The 18,306-nt window shown below is 41.4% G+C and overlaps 1 protein-coding gene across 3 annotated transcripts in view; it reads right to left on the minus strand.

Moving 5' to 3' along the window:
* The window catches only part of MGAT4D (MGAT4 family member D), a 242,861-nt gene that overhangs the window by 24,850 nt on the left and 199,705 nt on the right, over positions 1 to 18,306 (minus strand). For 2 of the 3 annotated variants that reach the window (XM_088454717.1, XM_088454716.1), the window contains 2 exons: positions 11,117 to 11,310; positions 4,073 to 4,151 (listed from right to left, as the gene is read on the minus strand). In XM_088454717.1, coding sequence (XP_088310843.1) covers positions 4,073 to 4,151; positions 11,117 to 11,310 — 273 coding nt within the window. Of the gene's footprint in view, positions 1 to 1,429; positions 1,763 to 4,072; positions 4,152 to 11,116; positions 11,311 to 18,306 lie in introns of those variants that run through there. The other variant, XM_088454718.1, reaches the window with a different exon arrangement.

The following is an 18,306-nucleotide window of genomic DNA, read 5'->3' on the forward strand; positions in this document are numbered from 1 at the left end:
CACCATACTTTTTAAACATAACATACCTGGCCGATCCTAACGGCCAATCTATCTGCAGGGCATCATCGACCATTACTAGAGATGGCTTTGCACCCATCTGGGAAAACGCTTAGCAATCTCTAGAGGATTTTGACTGGTGAACGATTTTCAGCGAGCAACGTTCACTCACTCCCTCCCGTTATACCCAGCTAACCTGCCTGGCGTTACAGTCGGCTTGCACAACGAGGAGCAGACTAACCACCTGTTGTAAATTATTCTACTCGCGGCTGTATTAAACCAAGCTTCAGCCGCTCGCTCCTTCCCACTATACCCCACTTCACCTCTACGTTATGATCCGTGTGTATACACAAGGTGTAAAGTAACCGCCTAGCCATTTATTTTACTTGTGAGGAATTTAACCCCAAGCTTCACCACTAGCTTCCTATTTCGAGTTTACACCCAACTGGTAGCATTTAGAAGTTACTACAACTAATCTTGCCAGCAGTTTCACTCCCACGACACCCACTTCACAATCACAATTTAAATAATCACCGGTCCGATCGCGCTGCCCAAGGAACCTAACTGATCAATGGACTTTGCGATTAATGGGTGTTCAGACCGAGAAAAACCCTTGTTTCTCGATAACCTAAACCACAATGTACCTGCTTTGTACATTGGCCCAATAGTTTGTGCTGCCCCGTCTGGCACCTACCGAGTTTACACCGAGTTTTAACAGACAGTAACCTCCACTCACACTTAGGCTTAACAGACAGTAGCCTCTACTCTGCAATCACACGTTTCAATTATACACTCCTTTTCTGTACAGAAAATAAAACCTTTTTCCCTTACTATAGCAGTATAATTCAGAGGTCTTAGCAAGCAATCACTCTATATCTACAATGACCGTTGAACACGTGGCAGTAATACTGGAAATATGCATACGCTATTGTGCGACTTCCCCTTTTTAACACGAACCTTTATCAATGAAGGAAAACAAATTTTTTTTCTTCCTTGTCCCTGGATTCTCATCAGCGCGCCTTGAACTCACACAATAACGGATAGCGGTCTATCAGCATCAAGTGGTAGCTGGTATTCGAAGGCACAATGCGTTCTTTCCTGCGTATGGCGCCTCCACCCTTTGCTGAGAGATCGATAACCGTGTGTTACCATGTAAATTGGCAGCATGATCTCACTCAACAAGCCCCCAACTATGAATACCTAATGATCTATACACCTTAAATGTCGCTATTTAGCATTATAAGTCGCACAAGAAATAATTGCTTTCCAGACTTGGATTGTGGCTCCACAGCACAAAAAGATATTATTCACCAAAAATCAGATAGTTACACACTGTGATCTAAATACAATTAGCACAAACAGATTATACAATCGCAAGGTACAGTCGAATACATACGCATGCGCTCAGGATCCAGATCTCCAGCATCAACTATGAAACCTCCGTAACAGAAAAGAAAGATGACTAACTACCAGATCCAGGGTGCTTACATATAAACCTTGCAGAGATAGGCAATACAATAGAACAAGTTGGCATAATCCCATTGGTTCTTCCTCCTGTTTCTTCTATTACGATGCAGTTCATTTGTCAGTATGTATTGTAATAGCTCAGCCTCCAGCAGCTCTTTGTGTCTGTTTTTCCCGCTGAAGAACAAGTCTAAACTGGCTAATAAACATCACATCACAGAGTACATTTTAATGCCTAACTCTCTATGATCCATAACTTGTAGACACATGTTGCGATCTCCCTGCCGATGGAACCGGAGATCTGCAAATAAACAGTGGTTTAGAAATGCACCAAACACGGACTGTTTATCATGCACTAAACCTGAGATCTTAAATACAGTCGCTTTATTTCATACTGAATAATAAATAAAACCTTGAATAATAACCTTAATGCTTAGGGAACCATTTTATGTAAGTGTGCAATATGTAAGTGTAAGGATATTAAGAAAATATGCTAGTTAGCGTTGTGCATCCACGTGTTTGTGAAGTACAATGTGGTACGTGTTTTGCAGGGTTGTCCATATTATATGTTTTAGTAAATGTATGTATTTATATAGTGAGGACTTTTAACATTGTTCCATTGCGTGGGAATCGCACGACGCTAAATAATAGCCTCGCCGTATGTACTGATATTGTGTGAGATTTGCTAAAATGGCGTTGGCTGGCCATTCGCAAAATGGCGTCTCATTGCCATCCGCAAAATGGCGTTGTGCAGATTTTAATGTCAACAGATTCTGTCTCAGCCAATTATCCGGCTTCGACAATATTCTCCCAGAATTTCACAGGCTTGTCCAAATGTTGTGCAGCAAACTTTAAACAAGCTTCAACATGCTTTTTCTTCAGCAATGGAGTCTTGCCTGGTGAGCGTGCATACAGCCCATGGCGGTTGAGAGCATTACTTATTGTTTTCTTTGAAACAATCGTACCTGCTAATTTCAGGTCTTTCTGAAGCTCTCCACAAGTGGTCCTTGGCTCTTGGACAACTCTTCTGATAATTGTTTTCACTCCTCTGTCAGAGATCTTACGAGGAGCACCTGGTTGTGGCCGGTTTATGGTGAAAGTATGTTCTTTCCCCTTTATGGCCCCAACAGTGCTCACTGGAATAATCAGTAGTTTAGAAATCCTTCTGTAACAAGTGCCATCAGTATGTTTTGCAACAATAAGGTTGCAAAGGTCTTGAGAGAGCTCTTTGCTTTTAACCATCATGAGATGTTTCTTGTGTGACACCTTGTTAATGAGACACCTTTTTACAGGCCATCAGTTGGGACTGAACCAGCTTATATTAATTTGCACTGACGTGGGGCAGGATTGCTTTCAAATTATTGATAGATTTCAGCTGGTATCTTGGCTTTCCATGCCTATTTGCACCTCCCTTTCTTAATGTGTTCAATACTTTTTCCCTGTGTCATTTCACATTATTACACAAAACTTATTTGCATGTGTGGATTGCATGGGTTTTTGCTGACATTTGTTGAAATTTCATTACAATAGCCCCATTACAAATATATTTACTGAGAAAAATGTTGATGTGTTCTGTATAACAGAAATTCGAGAAGGTACTGACAGCCACATGCAGGGCACATGTAGCTCTACTATAGCTGGAGAACTCTCTAAACCTGCACGTCAAGGAAACATATTATATTGCAAAGGTTGGTTATCAATAATAAATATAAAAATTATTAGGGATTAACACTATAAGAAAATAAAATAAATTTAAGATGAAAAAGTATGGCACCAAAAGTATACTAAGTAATATATAGTAAACACTAGAGGGTAAATTTACAAAAGTGAGAGTTTTCAGAAGTGGAGATGTTGCCCATTGCAACCAGATTCTACTTAACATTTAACTAGCAGCTTTTAGAAGATAATAGCTAGAATCTGATTGGTTGCTATGGGCAACATCGCCACTTCTAAAAACTCTCAGTAACTCAGTAAACTCTTTAGTAAATTTACCCCTAGATGTTACAATGTATGTCATCAAAAAGAAAAATGAAAACACTTATGAAAATGGTGATTGTGATCTAGAGCACTGGCTGTAAATAATTTATTAATTCACATTAATAAATTCATTACAGACAGTGCTCCAGGTAACAATCCAATCTGCATTACAGAATTTGTTGTAAATCTGCTCTGGAAATGCACCTATGTGTATAACGGAGGGGGGTTGGGAATGTAGATCTGAGAGAGGGAGGGAGAAAATTATATATGGGATTATGTGCTTCTTACTATATATAAGTATATTAGAAGTCACAGAAATATGAGGCAGCTTCTAATATCTGAGATGATTTAGAATAGGAAGCACATTATTCCTTATATACACACACAGTTTTCAGACTGAAGTCTAAAGTGATCACATCAGAAGTGACTTGTTATATTTATGTAGGAAATGATACATATATAAACAACTAATTCAGTATTATATATTAACTCATTATATTACACTTTATATGTCAAGCTCTTTCTTTCAACATGTGTTGATGTACTGTATATAGTAACTGTGATCACGCATCAGTATTTAATGTTTGCTGTCCAATATAGTAAAGCGTTCTATTTGAAAAGAAACACTACTAACCTCTAGTGGTAAAATTTGTACTGTAGAGTTAAACAGCTTGTCACCAGGATGCTCAATGTTCCCGCTTCTGAATAAGTAACTGATAAGAAGAAGAGCATTAATATATTACAACTTTTTTATTATCCATTAATGTAGATATAAAATCAACAACAGCAGCTTCACCAGAATAAAAACATTCACTAATGCTGAATGCAATACATTTTATCAATAATGTTTACAAAAATGTATCAGTAGACCAAATACTGTAGGTCAGAGCAGGGATAGATAACGGAGAGATAATCAGAATAGAGGGCCTGATTCAGACCCGGTCGCAAGCGCTGAACGCTTGCAACCGGATCGATGTTTGCCCACTGGGCATGCGCACGACGAAGCTGGCTCCGTCGTACGCATGCGCGAGACCCGGCTAGCGACAGGTGCTCCGTCGCTCCGCGTCTCGCACCACAGGGGGTGAGCTGTCGATGGTGATTGACAGCTCGCCCCATTTGGTAGGCATGGCCGGGGGATGGCTTCACAAACGGAGGCATTCCCAAGCGAACGCCTGCCATTTGTGGGCTGCCCCACTGACATCACAAGTGATGTCAGTGGGAGAGCTTCCGGCTCTATTGGAGCCAAAAGCTCTCTGTGGCTTGCGGCCATGAGACCCTACCACAAGAGTCTCGTCGCAAGCCCGATGGTCGCGATGGTCTTGACCATCGCGACTATCATCCTGGCCGCTCGCAATAGCTGTGGGTGGTCACCCACCGCTATGTGAGCGGCCAGGAGGCCGTAAAAAAAAAAAAAACGCCCAGATTCAGAGCGTCCGGCTCTGAATCAGTGCCTGAGGGCCTGATTCAGAGCCGCTCGTAAGCGGACGTTCGTTCGTTCCGACCGATGTTCGCACAACTGCGCATGCGTACGGATTTTCATACACATGCGCGAACCAGTCAGTGCGGCCGAAAATCGTGTGCTCGCTAAATAGCGAATGCCTACTATTTTGAGTGACAGAATGAGGCGTTTGTGGGTGGTAACAGGGGAAGGTGCTAGAAAACGGGGAGTGGAGATCAGAACGCAGGCGTGCCAAAAGGTCAAAATGGGCGTTTTAAGGGTGTGCATGACGTATGATGCGAGCGGCCAGGGGGCATTTGTTTCAAAATTACGATCGCATGTTTTGTTCGCTCGTTCAGACACAGAGGCGTGAACAGACCGCAAAGAGCGAACGGTTAATTTAAATAGCCAGGCCCTTTTTCTGGACGAGCGAGCACAAATAGCGTCCGACTCTGAATCAGGCCCTGAGTTCGATACTTGCAGATAACAGGTGAGACACATAACAAATGCTACAGTATATGTGTAGCAATTATTATATACCAGTGGTTAGATAGGGCCTGATTCAGAGTTGGGAATAGAGAAAGATATAGCAAGTAACTGTGCATATTGGTAAACCCATGCTGCGCTGCAGGTGGGAAAGATATAAAATGTGCAGATTTAGATTTGGGAGGGGTGTGTCCAAAAAGAAATCTAAATTGCAGCATAAAAATAAAGCTGTCCAGTATTTGTGGGCTAGATGCAAAAGCAGCCAGTATTTACCAAACATGCAAATTTTTTTTTATGTGTTTGCACCCCTTGCATTGCAACATGGTTTGTCCAGGTATACAGTTACTTACTCTATCTTACTCTATTCCCAACTCTGAATCAGGCCCATAGTTTGAATATTTAGTCATCTAGAACAGAACACAGGGCATTTATATTTAGATATAAACAGAATTATTACAGAAGGTTAGTTAAGATGTAGTACCCAGGTACAATAATGTTCATATTGCATCAGTATGCAGTTGGCAAAGATGAGATGGTACAGTTCTACAACAGAGAGATAATATATCTGCTGCAGACCTAAATGAATACAGTGCTTCTTTTGTGATGTATGAGTAAAGAGGTAGGGTCAGGGCTGGTTCTAGACTTTGCGCAGCTCAAGGCGCTGAGCTCAGGGGACGTGGCCTAAACAGGGGCGTGGCCATGGGCACCACAAGTATTAAAACATAAAGAAAATAGTAATTATGGGGTGCCGTTTTCCAGGGGGTAGGAGAGCATTTGCCAGGGGGGCAGAGATTTTAGCCTAATTCTTCTCTTGTGAAGGCAGGTGGGTCCCTCCTATGTTTTCTCTCTCCCGCAGCCGCTCCCAGAATGCCATGCATGATGTCGTCACACCCGGCACCGTCATTCTGGTACACTCGGACTCCCAGTGGGTATGAAACAACAGTTTGTAAATATCTGCTTGCCCGACCCTAAACCTGCTTGCCCGACCTTACCCTGCCACTGAATAAGTATATCCTGGAGATAGAGGCTACATAAAATCAAAATCATATATTAGGCCCCGAAAGGCAGAAGATGATGCTAGCCGGCTTAAACTGGGTGCACACCCGGTAGATATATGCTAGATATATCGTCATCGACTTTGCTGCGGGGACGATCAGATATGTCTATACATGACGTAGTTCACAGACATATCGAGTGTACACATCCACCCATGCACCCACTCAATCAAAAGATATATCATTCAGGTGTGTACCGAGCATTACACAAGCGTTACCTGGGCAGACTGGATAAGTAAAATTGTGACGCTTAATGTTATCATCTTTGCCATTGTGTACTGATAAACTCTGTACTATATCTTATCTAACATTATGCAATAGCACTGTTTAATTGTATATATAACCACCTTGTGCTTCTTTCCAGGTGGCCCATGTAACCTACCTTTGGCATTTATCCTGTGCATCACACCTATCACAAATCTATACTGATTAGCCTGTTATCTTTTCCTTTCTTCGATATATCTAACATATGGGGACAGACTACTGATATTTTTTACTTGTTGATTATTTCCTGTAGTAGTTATAGTTAGAATTGATTGCTTTTTATATTGTGACTTTTAATGTTAGTTCACTAATTTGTTCTGTTAGCTGTATTGCTGATCATTTTATTCTGTGCTCCTACTGATCAGAGTGCATAACAACCTTAACTCACCTCTCTGAGTGGTCTATTTATAGAGGCTCAATTCCCTAAATCTGGCAATAACGTAAAGTTTTTGAAAGATATGTAGCTTTTGTCTATTTATCACATCCCCCCTTCAGGTGAAGCCTATTGACTGCTATCGCAAGCGGAAGCCTCCACGGGGGCATTCTCCAAAGCATGGAGAACTGTCCTGCGATAATTAAAGCCATTTCAGGATAGAGCTAGCTGGGGATACCCACAGGAAAATATACATTATTATTAAAACAAACCATTTTTTTTATTTTTTTTCTCATTTAAACACATTTCATTTTTTATGGAATCTGCTTCAGGAATCGCGAGTTGGACCATCAGTTCCAGTGTGCATGTGGGAGCCTGTAAGCTGGTGGTCAGTGTCACTAGAGAGCACCTGCCTCAGTGAACTTCTTTTAGTAAATCGCAATTAAGAATATGGGCTAAATGTAATAGAGTGTGAGCTGGCGCCGTTGTGGGAATACATGTGAGTATTCCCATTTTTTTAAAACAGCAAGTATGTTAAAGGCAAAACCAGCCTTGGTTTAAAAAAACGGCAATTCTTGCATGTATTCCCGCAATGGCGCCGGCTCGCATTCTATTACAGTTTGCGCTATGTGTTTATCGCTGCAAAGTCTTACTTTCGGTTTTGTCTTCATTTTATTTTTGTATTTCTCAACTTAGCGTTTATGTAACTTTTATACAATATTATCCATAAATTCCATGAATTTTAGCAAACATTAGCATCTTTAAATGCTGCGGGCAACATTGAAAATGGCACAACTCAAAGTACAATGAATGCTTGTTAGAAAGGATATGTGTACTAGAGATGTGCATGCTCAGATTAGTTCTAATTTTTCCGCCAAATTCGACTTTTTCCCACCAAAAATCGGGTCTGAGGCAAAACGTCATCTTTTATGGACAAACATCATCTTTAATGGACTTTTGTCCATGAAAGATGGTTTTTGTTCATGAAGATGACGTTTTGCCTTTATCTGAGACCCGATTTTTGGCGGGAAGATCTGAACTAAGCCGAGCCTGCACATCTCTAATGTGTACAGCTCCATCTGCTTAAGTTTTGACCTACACCAGCTTGTTTAACATGCTTTAAGAGTTTGCAATGCCTAATGTGTGTTACATTTAGGGGGTCAAATCAATATTAAAAATCTTGAATAGAATTCCTAGGCACAAACTCAACCAATAACATTTTTATTCAAGTAAATAAAGCTACATAACCTCTGAATATTAATCTTGTCTCATATCTATCTCAATCATGAGCTCTAGAAAAATAGAGGAAAACAAAAAGACCTGCAACATTTCTTTTGTTGTGGTTCTATTAACATTTATTTAACAACATTTATTTATATAACCCCAGCATATTACAATTGGTTTAACAAAACATTTATGTTAAATGCTCCATAAGGATAGATTATGGACTTACTATGGATGCAGAGAAGCAGGCATTAAAGAATAATAAAGCAAAAAAGGACATTGCACATATAATAAAAGGCCCATATGTTATGGTGGTAATCAATACATTTGCCTTGCTTCTTTTATGCAGTTCCCAGAGGTGACATTTTGCTATTTGTGATATAGGGAGAGTATTATTCCTGATCATTTACGTTTTTTCTTAATTAAAACATGATAAATATTCAATGAATTAAAGTTCCAGGCTTATTGGTAAGTATCATCATTTTGCTAACTGTAATCTATTGCATGAGATAAAAATGCATATTTGTTCTACACAGAAAATGGTCATGTAGCTGGATCATTAGTTAGACATTGTAACTTTGTTCATGAGTTAATCATTTTTAATTCATATTTTGTAACTGTTTGTATACACATTAATATTAGAGGAGAAGGTTGAGGATAGGGTTTTGTTGCAGTGGCAGGCCGGTAAATCTGCAGAATGAACATATATCATAATGCACAAACTTTACATTTAAATTACTAATTATTAAGAAATACATTTCATGGCTTACAGCCACCCCTCTATCCAATTCACACTGATGTCCTACCCATAATAATCATTTCTCATTAATGTCTTACCCGTCCCCTCTAACACCATATGGATGCATCCCTTATTCCCCTGGGGTTTTCCGATAGAATGGCCTCCCAGGAGCTCTCAGCCGGGATTACACATTTTTTGCATGTCTCTGGCCATTTTGCTCCTACTACATGTGCGGGCATACAGGGATGTTACGGCTTCCCCTGAACTTTTCATTATCACTATTTACAGATTACTAATTTTGTATATTCCCAATGTCGTTCAGGGTCACTTCATAGACCTTCCACACTTGAGCATCAGTGTTTATATTCCGTAGGGTGCAAGGGTGCTACTTCTACAATAAATATAACATTATAGCTCATGAACATCCCCCTACAGAAACTTTTGAAGTGGTGTGACCTTGGGTTGGAGTTGGATGAAGAGGGTTGGTCTTGCATCCAAAGGTAGATTGCCAAGGCTTCTATTAATGTTAGTATCCAGAAAACATCTTTAAAGTATACACTCCTCTGACCAATGTTGGCAGTGCCGCAACAGGGCTTTACGGCGCCCTGTGTCAGCCCAGCCCCTTTGCGCAGCCACCAGCACATGGAAGTTCGGCAGTGCCCAGAGCGTCTTGAAGAGCAGCTGTACATATGGCAGAGTGCACTGCCACAGCGATTCTGGCTGCAGGATGCCATTCCAGAAGCAAGGGCCGTGGGGCAGCGACAGTGCTGCCCACAGGGCAGCGGTCGTACGCCTCTAGTTAAGGACCTGACTCTGTAGTATCATGTACAAATACATACATTAGGGATAATTATGTATACTGAATTATTATGAACGGTTATAATATGTTAAGGTACCCTGCAGTCAGTGTGATTTTTAAATGATTCATATAAATAGAATGTGTTAAATCAAAATTAAATTTGAAAATAGGTGCAGTTCGTCCACCTTTTTTCTTCTCTGTGTTTGTCCCCTTTAGACATCATCATAAACATGTCTTTAAAAATAAAATAATAATTTAAATAAATCATTTTAATGCCCAGTATGTAAAAATTTAATATTAAATTTGTTTAGTTCTTCTGTTTTTTTTTTTTCACTGAATCTTTTTCACTAATGGCGTCTATAGATGGCATAATATTTTTTTTGCAAAGGAGCTGTATGTGGATGAAATTGAAAGCATTGCATTCCCCATACCCAAGTATGGGACAAGTAGGGAACTGTCCAAGAAATAATTGATTTCTTGGCGGAAACCCCCTTATTAAATTTCACTAGCCTATGATAACCCCTTTACCCATGAAAAACTGGAGAAATTGGGATTATCACTTATTAGAAGCATAGCCTACACAGACATTACCATGGACATGTAGCTTATATGAAATGACAGCCATGGTCACTGTCCATTTACTAGTGGCATTATAATACTAAAATGTACCTCCTGCCTCTTCATTATGCCCTCCTCTGCAACTACTACACTAACCTTCATTTCTTCTTCCACAAACATCTCACCCCATCCTCATTCACCCATTGCAACTTCATTTCTTCATCAACATATATCTCACCCCATCCTCATTAACCCATTGCAACTTCATTTCTTCATCCACATACATCTCACCCCATCCTCATTCACCCATTGCAACTTCATTTCTTCATCTACATATATCTCACCTCATCCTCATTCACCCATTGCAACTTCATTTCTTCATCCACATATATCTCACCCCATCCTCATTCACCCATTGCAACTTCATTTCTTCATCCACATACATCTCACCCCATCCTCATTCACCCATTGCAACTTCATTTCTTCATCCACATACATCTCACCCCATCCTCATTCACCCATTGCAACTTCATTTCTTCATCTACATATATCTCACCCCATCCTCATTCACCCATTGCAATCAGATTATTGATACACAAATATGCCTATGTTGTCTTTTAAGAAAAATATATGTATAGCTTAACATAGTGGATAACGAAGAAAGGAGATGGGAGCATTTTAACAAGCAGATATTTGAATCCAAACCAGGCATGAGTAAAACAGAGAGATGAGATAAACCTACCCTTCCAGCTGTAAAGCATTGTCAAACTCAAAGAGAATGTAGTCCCCAGCCACAGGAGAGAAAGACCAGAAGCAGTCTTCACCCAGGTAGGCCTTCTGCAGGTTGTACTGCTGATACATCTTGAGAGTGGTGCTCAGTTTTGCTGCAGGGTTATTATGAGGTTTGTATAATACTTTCTTGTCAAAGTCTTTATCCTGATGGACAAGAAACTGATCAGTTAATTTCAGGACTAACCAATAACACATGATAAATATGCACTCTACAGAAAGACATTCTTATTGGGCAGTCACACAAGCCTCGGTACCATGACACATTCTCAGCCAAAGATCGGAGCCAATAATGGATAAAACACTTATCTTGCGAGAAAAAGTTTTTTGAAGTGGAATTAATGATCACCACACTTTGTATAATCAGCACTGATATAACCACATTTCTATTTACACTAATTTTTTGTTAAATCAATAATGATATAATACATTTAACCAATGGCATTAGAGAGCTTTCAGTATGTATTGTAACAGTCATTATATAGACACCATAATGTCCATAGGTACACAATGTTGACAGACAAAATGTCGGCATGTTCATAATGTCGATAGCCAAAATTGTCTACATGTACATAATGTTGACACACAATTTTAAGGCTAACCATAAATTTGTATGGTCAACATTCCATTTGTCAACATGTTTGGTGTTGACATTTTAAACATGTCGACAGTATAACATTGCAAATAATGGTGTCGACCATAAAACTGTTCATATTGTGATAGTCGATAAGATGACTACATCCTCACCAAATATACATTATAACTTTTAACGGGTTCCAATAATTTTGTTCTATTTCACTTCCAAAAATACATTCTACGTCTTAATTAAGCACCATAATAAAACAAAAGAAAAAAAATTAAGGAAAAAAAGCTAATGCTAGGCTTCCTAAACCTGGCGTCAGATGGCCCTGGTGGCCTCTGGAATATTAGTAGTCTGTTGGGTCAATGGTTAATATGTTAGGGTTTATACCAGTTTGCATTCAATAGTGATTTAGAAGGAGCAAGCTATGATGTTATACAGTGCATTCAGAAAGTATTCACAGCACTTCACTTTTTCCACATTTTGTTATGTTACAGCCTTATTCCAAAATGGAATAAATTCATTTTTGTCCTCAAAATTCTACACAATATACCCCATAATGACAACGTGTAAAAAGTTTTTTTGAGATTTTTTGCTCCATCAGGTTGGATGGGAAGTGTTGGTGCACAGCCATTTTCAGATTCACAGAGTTGTCCTGAGGCCACTCCTTTGATATCTTGGCTGTGTGCTTAGGGTCGTTGTCCTGCTGAAAGATGAACCGTCCCCCCAGTCTGAGGTCAAGAGCGCTCTGGAGCAGGCTTTCATCCAGGATGTCTCTGTACATTGCTGCATTCATCTTTCTCTCTATCCTGACTAGTCTCCCAGTTCCTGCCACTGAAAAACATCCCCACAGCATCATGCTGCCACCACCATGCTTCACTGTAGGGATGGTATTGGCCTGGTGATGAGCGGTGCCTGGTTTCCTCCAAACATAACGCCTGGCATTCACGCCAAAGAGTTCAATCTTTGTCTCATCAGATCAGACAGGCCTGATTAGTGTATTGCTGCAGAGATGGTTGTTCTTCTGGAAGGTTCTCCTCTCTCCACAGAGGAATGCTGTAGCTCTGACAGAGTGACCATCGGGTTCTTGGTCACCTCTCTTACTAGGGCCCTTCTCCCCCGATCGCTCAGTTTAGACGGCTGGCCAACTCTAGGAAGAGTCCTTGTTGGTTCCGAACTTCTTCCATTTACGGATGATGGAGGCCACTGTGCTCATTGGGACCTTCAAAGCAGCAGATATTTTCTGTACCCTTCCCCAGATTTGTGGCTCGAGACAATCCTGTCTTGGAGGTCTGCAGACAATTCCTTGGACTTCATGCTTGGTTTGTGCTCTGACATGCACTGTCAAGTGTGGGACCTTATATAGGCAGGTGTATGGTTTTCAAAATCATGTCCAATTAACTGAATTTACCACAGGTGGACTCCAATTAAGCCATAGGAACATCTCAAGGATGATCAGTGGAAACAGGATGCACCTGAGCTCAATTTTGAGCTTCATGGCAAAGGCTGTGAATACTTATGTACATGTGATTACTTTCTGGATGCACTGTATATTTTGAATAATTGTGAGTGTGTTCTCCATCTTTCTTGTCAGCCTGGATTCCCTCCCCACCACCCTATTCATTGGTTGTGTTTCAGCAACTTATAGTTTCCATGATTTTGTGTGAATTAAGTCATGGTGTGGAGGTAAAGCATTGCCGTCAGTGGCCACAGGTGACACAGGAGGTACAGTAGTTGTGAAACACTGACCTGGGGATTGTGTCCAGGAAGCCAAAATCCATAGGTTGGAGGTGGTTTCTCAACAATTTAGGCTGTGTCAGTGGATGTACAGTTGCCCGCTTTATTCTGACTGTAGATGAGTGGGCATTTGATTTCTTGGCTAATGCTTGGTTTGCATATTCAATGATAAATAAAGTTGTGATCTCTTTATTTGCAAACTATATCTCCATGTTGTTATTTTATTTTAAGAGTTTTAAGATATTAATGCAAAGAAGAAACCGCCAATCACTAGGTGGCTTAAAAGAAAGTAGGTGTTATAGGGAAAGCAAGGTGAGATCCATTTAGGAATGTAAATCTATGCAGAATAGGCATACCCTTCTGCAATCCACTAACACAAAATGAGTACCCAACATGGACTAAACTTGGTTACAGTTATATCGACGGAGCAATTCAATTGTTTTTAACTATGGCGCTTGTCACTCCCAAAACAAGGTTTAGGCGTGCAAAGGAGGCTGTAAGCAGGAATGTTGGCACCAGCATCTCTCGCGCTGAACAGAGCAACAATTGAATTGATCTGTGACACCCACTAGTAACAATCACCAGGTAAAATAAGTGAATAACCCCCAATGAAATTAAATATATTGCCTCTGTGAGTACATGGTTCATTTTAATAAGAAAAACATCTGGGTAATAAATCTCAGGAGTTTGGAACAAAAAGAATATTATTTACAAAATGTTTGTTATATTGACAACATAAACAAATCATACATGTATTAGCCCAAATTTGAATCCATTTTGAACCTTTAACATTTAGGGCCATATTCAATTTGAGGGTTCAGGGGTGCAGGCGTAAAAAAAATAGCCTGCACCCCTGGGAATATAAAATTAATGTGTGTCAAAAAAAGTAAAAAAAAAAAAAAAATCGGGACGCCCCAAAAAATGTACTTGAATTTTGAGGGAATAAAAAAAAATATGGGGGCCAAACTTCTAAACTAGCGCAATTTATTCCTGAGGGGTCCCCATGTATGCGGCAGGTGTTTTCTTAATTGTGGGTGGTAGCGGCAGTTGCATTTTTGAACAATTTTTAAAAATCATTTAAGGGACTTAAAAATATGCTTACACCCATTTTCACGTACCCCAAATTTGCTGGAAGTAGTTTTTTAAAAAAAAGCTAAGTGCTATTCTGCACCCCTTCTTCACAGGTGCATTAATGCACCTGCCGCGGCTATTTAAAACCCCCGATTACCTTCAGCAGGCAAAAACGGGGGCACCCATAGTGATCCCCCATGTCAGGACATCTTTAGGGGGGTCCAAGGACCATTTCCCGAAAATTCCCAGATTTTTTCGATACTTAACTTTCTTCCAGGTCCCGTTTTCGCACGATCCTAATTGAAAAGGGGAATAAAGCGGGCACGCGCCCGATACTTTATCCCTGAAAAAACCTGCGATGATGGCGAAAAGTCTGACCTCAGACTTTTCGCCATCAAATTGAATACTCCCCTTAGTCATCAAAAGTGGCTCCTCTTGGAGTGAAATCATAAATTGATAGAAATCTAAAATCAGTAAGTCTATTGCTTAGTTCTATTGGCACAGATGAGCTCATATTGAGACAATATTTTATTGGGGAATTCAATTAGCTGCATTGTTTACCCCGTGGCTAATTATTCGTGCCACACAAGGAAATGTTATCAGTTAAACAGTATTTTTTCTGCACAGTAAAACAGGACTTAATGCGCAGAAAACACACATAAAGTGTGGAATCGATGGGTTTTCCCTGCACCTTAACCCACTATGGCTAACTGGCTGTTTAGCTTACAAAGGTAGAAGATTAGAAACCCTGTGTTGCAAAATGGGTGTGACAAAACTGTAGTTATGGTGTGTGTATATATATATATATATATATATATATATATATATATATATATTGTGATAGAAGCACTGGAGAAGTGTGGAATGGGTTCTATATCTGTCCCAGATTCCTGTCTTATGTCTTTTAAAACCCCCAGGAGAGGTCTGTTGGATAAAGCAGACAAGAAATGTCGGCTTCTGTGAAAAGCCAGAATGGATCCTGGGGGTGTGGATGTGAGGAGAGGGAGGGCTCCATCCACAGACCACTCCAGGTGTTGGGCCTTTCAGCCTGGTAGCAGGCTCATTAGGGCTTGCACCTGGAAATGGCTGATTTATGCTGGGTTTAATTAGGGCTGAGTATCTCATACCTGGGAGAGCAGGCCCGCAGGTTAGCTTGCTCTGAGACACTGTTAGCTACAATCCAGAGGGTACTGTGGACTGGGATTTATTTAGTGTTCTGTTAGTGAGGGAACTTACTGTATAGTTAGTGCCCAGCCGGGCTAGGGTTTATCTTATGTTTTGTTTCTTTGATTATTGATATTGCACAATAAAAACTGTGCCGACCAGCTTGTATGAAAATCCATGACTGGAGTGCTATTTCCTGGCTGCTGTGTGTAAGGAGGTGTCCATCTACCCCAGGAGAGGGACCTCCTATCCCGACCTTATCACAATTGGTGGAGAATGTGGGCATGCACACACTGAAGTTGCAGCAAAGAAAAATGTGTCCTTTAAAATTTAAAGGGACAGGCAGGAAATTGTGGAATCCATGAAGGTGGCGTTAGCAGATGCTCCGAGGGCCCAGGTTCTGCTTCCAGCCTACCCCTAAGGACAACATGGAGGACGTTGTAAAGGCCTTGCTTCAGGCTACGTCCGCTCAGCAAGAAGCTACCAGAGCCCTGCAGGAATCCACCCAGGTGCAGTTATTGGCCTTGGAGGCAGCACAGAGGCAACAACAAGTTACCATCGAGGTAACCCGCCAGGCCTTAGCAGAGAACAGCCAGGCCATAAAAGAGGTGGTACAACACCTAGTAGCCCGGACTGGAGATGCTTCCACTGACCCTCCAAACCACACTCGCTCCATACGCGCCAGTCATTTTTTGCAGAAGATGATCCTGAGTGATGACGTGGAGGCGTATCTTATGGCCTTTGAGAGAACCACAGAAAGGGAGAGTTGGCCCAAGGAACAGTGGGCAAGTCTTGTGGCACCCTTCCTGTCTGGAGAACCACAAAAGGCCAACTATGATTTGTGCCTGACTGATGCCAAGGACTATGCAAAGCTAAAATTGGAGACCCTAACTTGCTTGGGAGTCACCTCATTTGTTCGGGCCCAACGAGTCCATCGCTGGGAGTTCCAACTGGAAAAGCATCCACGTTCACAGATGTATGACCTCATCCATCTAACCACAAAATGGCTACAGCCTGAGGTATTGACAGGACCTCAGATCATGGAAAGAGTTGTGATGGACCGGTATCTGTGATCGCTACCGGCATCTCTGCACAAGTGGGTGAGCCATGCAGATCCTAAGTCCGCAGACCAGTTAGTTGAACTGGTGAAGAGGTATGTGGCAGCTGAGGAGCTGTTTAGTCTGCCCCACTGAGCCCCGATGACGCACCAGCGAGCTCCCATCGACACTGGTAAGACTGTTCCAGGGGAGAAGGGCGCTTGGCGATGGAATGTACTTAAGACTGAGGGTGTGGAACCTGGAGACAGGCCAGCCAGGCCAGGAAGGTTCCTACCCCATAAAAGACTAGATAATAATATGATTCAGTGTTTCCGATGTGGTGGCTTTGGCCATATTGCAGCTAATTGTTCCCTTACCACTGAACCTATGCAATGTGATACTGCTCATGTATACCGCAGGGGGTCTTTCTTTGCACAGCCAGCCTGTACTGCTGACCGGCAGGCTGAGACTGATAAGCACATGTTTGTTCTCACTGTAGAAGGCAACCGTGTAGAGGCTCTGTTAGATTCTGGTAGCCTGGTGACACTTATGAAAGCTGAGCTGGTGAACCCCTTGAAGTGTAAGGGGAAAACTGTTGGTGTGACCTGCATACATGGGGACACTCGCTATTATATTACTGCAGAAGTGAACATCGAGACACCATGTGGTTCCGTGATAGTCTCTGTGGGTTTGGTACATGGCTTAATGTATGATGCAATATTGGGGAGAGACTTTGCTCACTTCTGGAAGTTGTGGGAAAGCCGATTTTGCACGGAGGTAAATCACCATGACTCATTTGAGAAGGTTACTGGCGTAGTAGCATAGGAAGTTTCTTCAAAGTCAGAGATGTTCCCTTTTTCTAGTATGATTGGCGAACTAGAGAATGCAGAGCGTGATGGTGGCTCGCCAAGTGATGTGCCTCCCACTGAGGTGGGAAGTGTTATTGAGTCAGTTGATCATCTGCCTGATTTAGAATTCAGAAGAGAGGTCTTTGCCGTGGAGCAGTTAAATGACCCTACTCTGGTAAAAGCCAGGGAGAATGTCAAGGTGATCGATGGTAAACCCATAGACCCCAATAGTCCTTTGTCATATCCTCACATGGCAGTATGTCAGGATTTGTTGTATCAGGTGACTAAGAAGGGGGAAGATATTCTGGAACAATTAATAGTTCCCAAAGCTTACAGAAGAACAGTGTTAGATCTGGCCCATGGTCATATAATGGCAGGCCACCTAGGGGTAGAGAAAACCACTGAGTGAATTATGCAGAGGTTTTTCTGGCCCAGGCTCCATAAAGAGGTATCTGACTATTGTGCGTCCTGCCCTGAATGTCAGTATCATGCTCCAAGGCCACATTTCAAAAGTCCCCTGGTTCTGTTATACAGTCTTGAGGTTCCGTTTGAAAGAATATCTATGAATTTGGTCGGGCCATTAATGAAATCTGCCCGGGGCCATCAATATATTCTGGTGATAATGGATTATGCTACCAGATACCCGGAAGCGATACCATTACACAATACATCAACCAAGACCATTGCTAGAGAATTAGTCCATGTC

The sequence above is a fragment of the Taudactylus pleione genome, unplaced genomic scaffold (assembly GCF_031769625.1).
Source record: "Taudactylus pleione unplaced genomic scaffold, aTauple2 ptg000628l, whole genome shotgun sequence".
Lineage (NCBI taxonomy): Eukaryota > Metazoa > Chordata > Amphibia > Anura > Myobatrachidae > Taudactylus > Taudactylus pleione.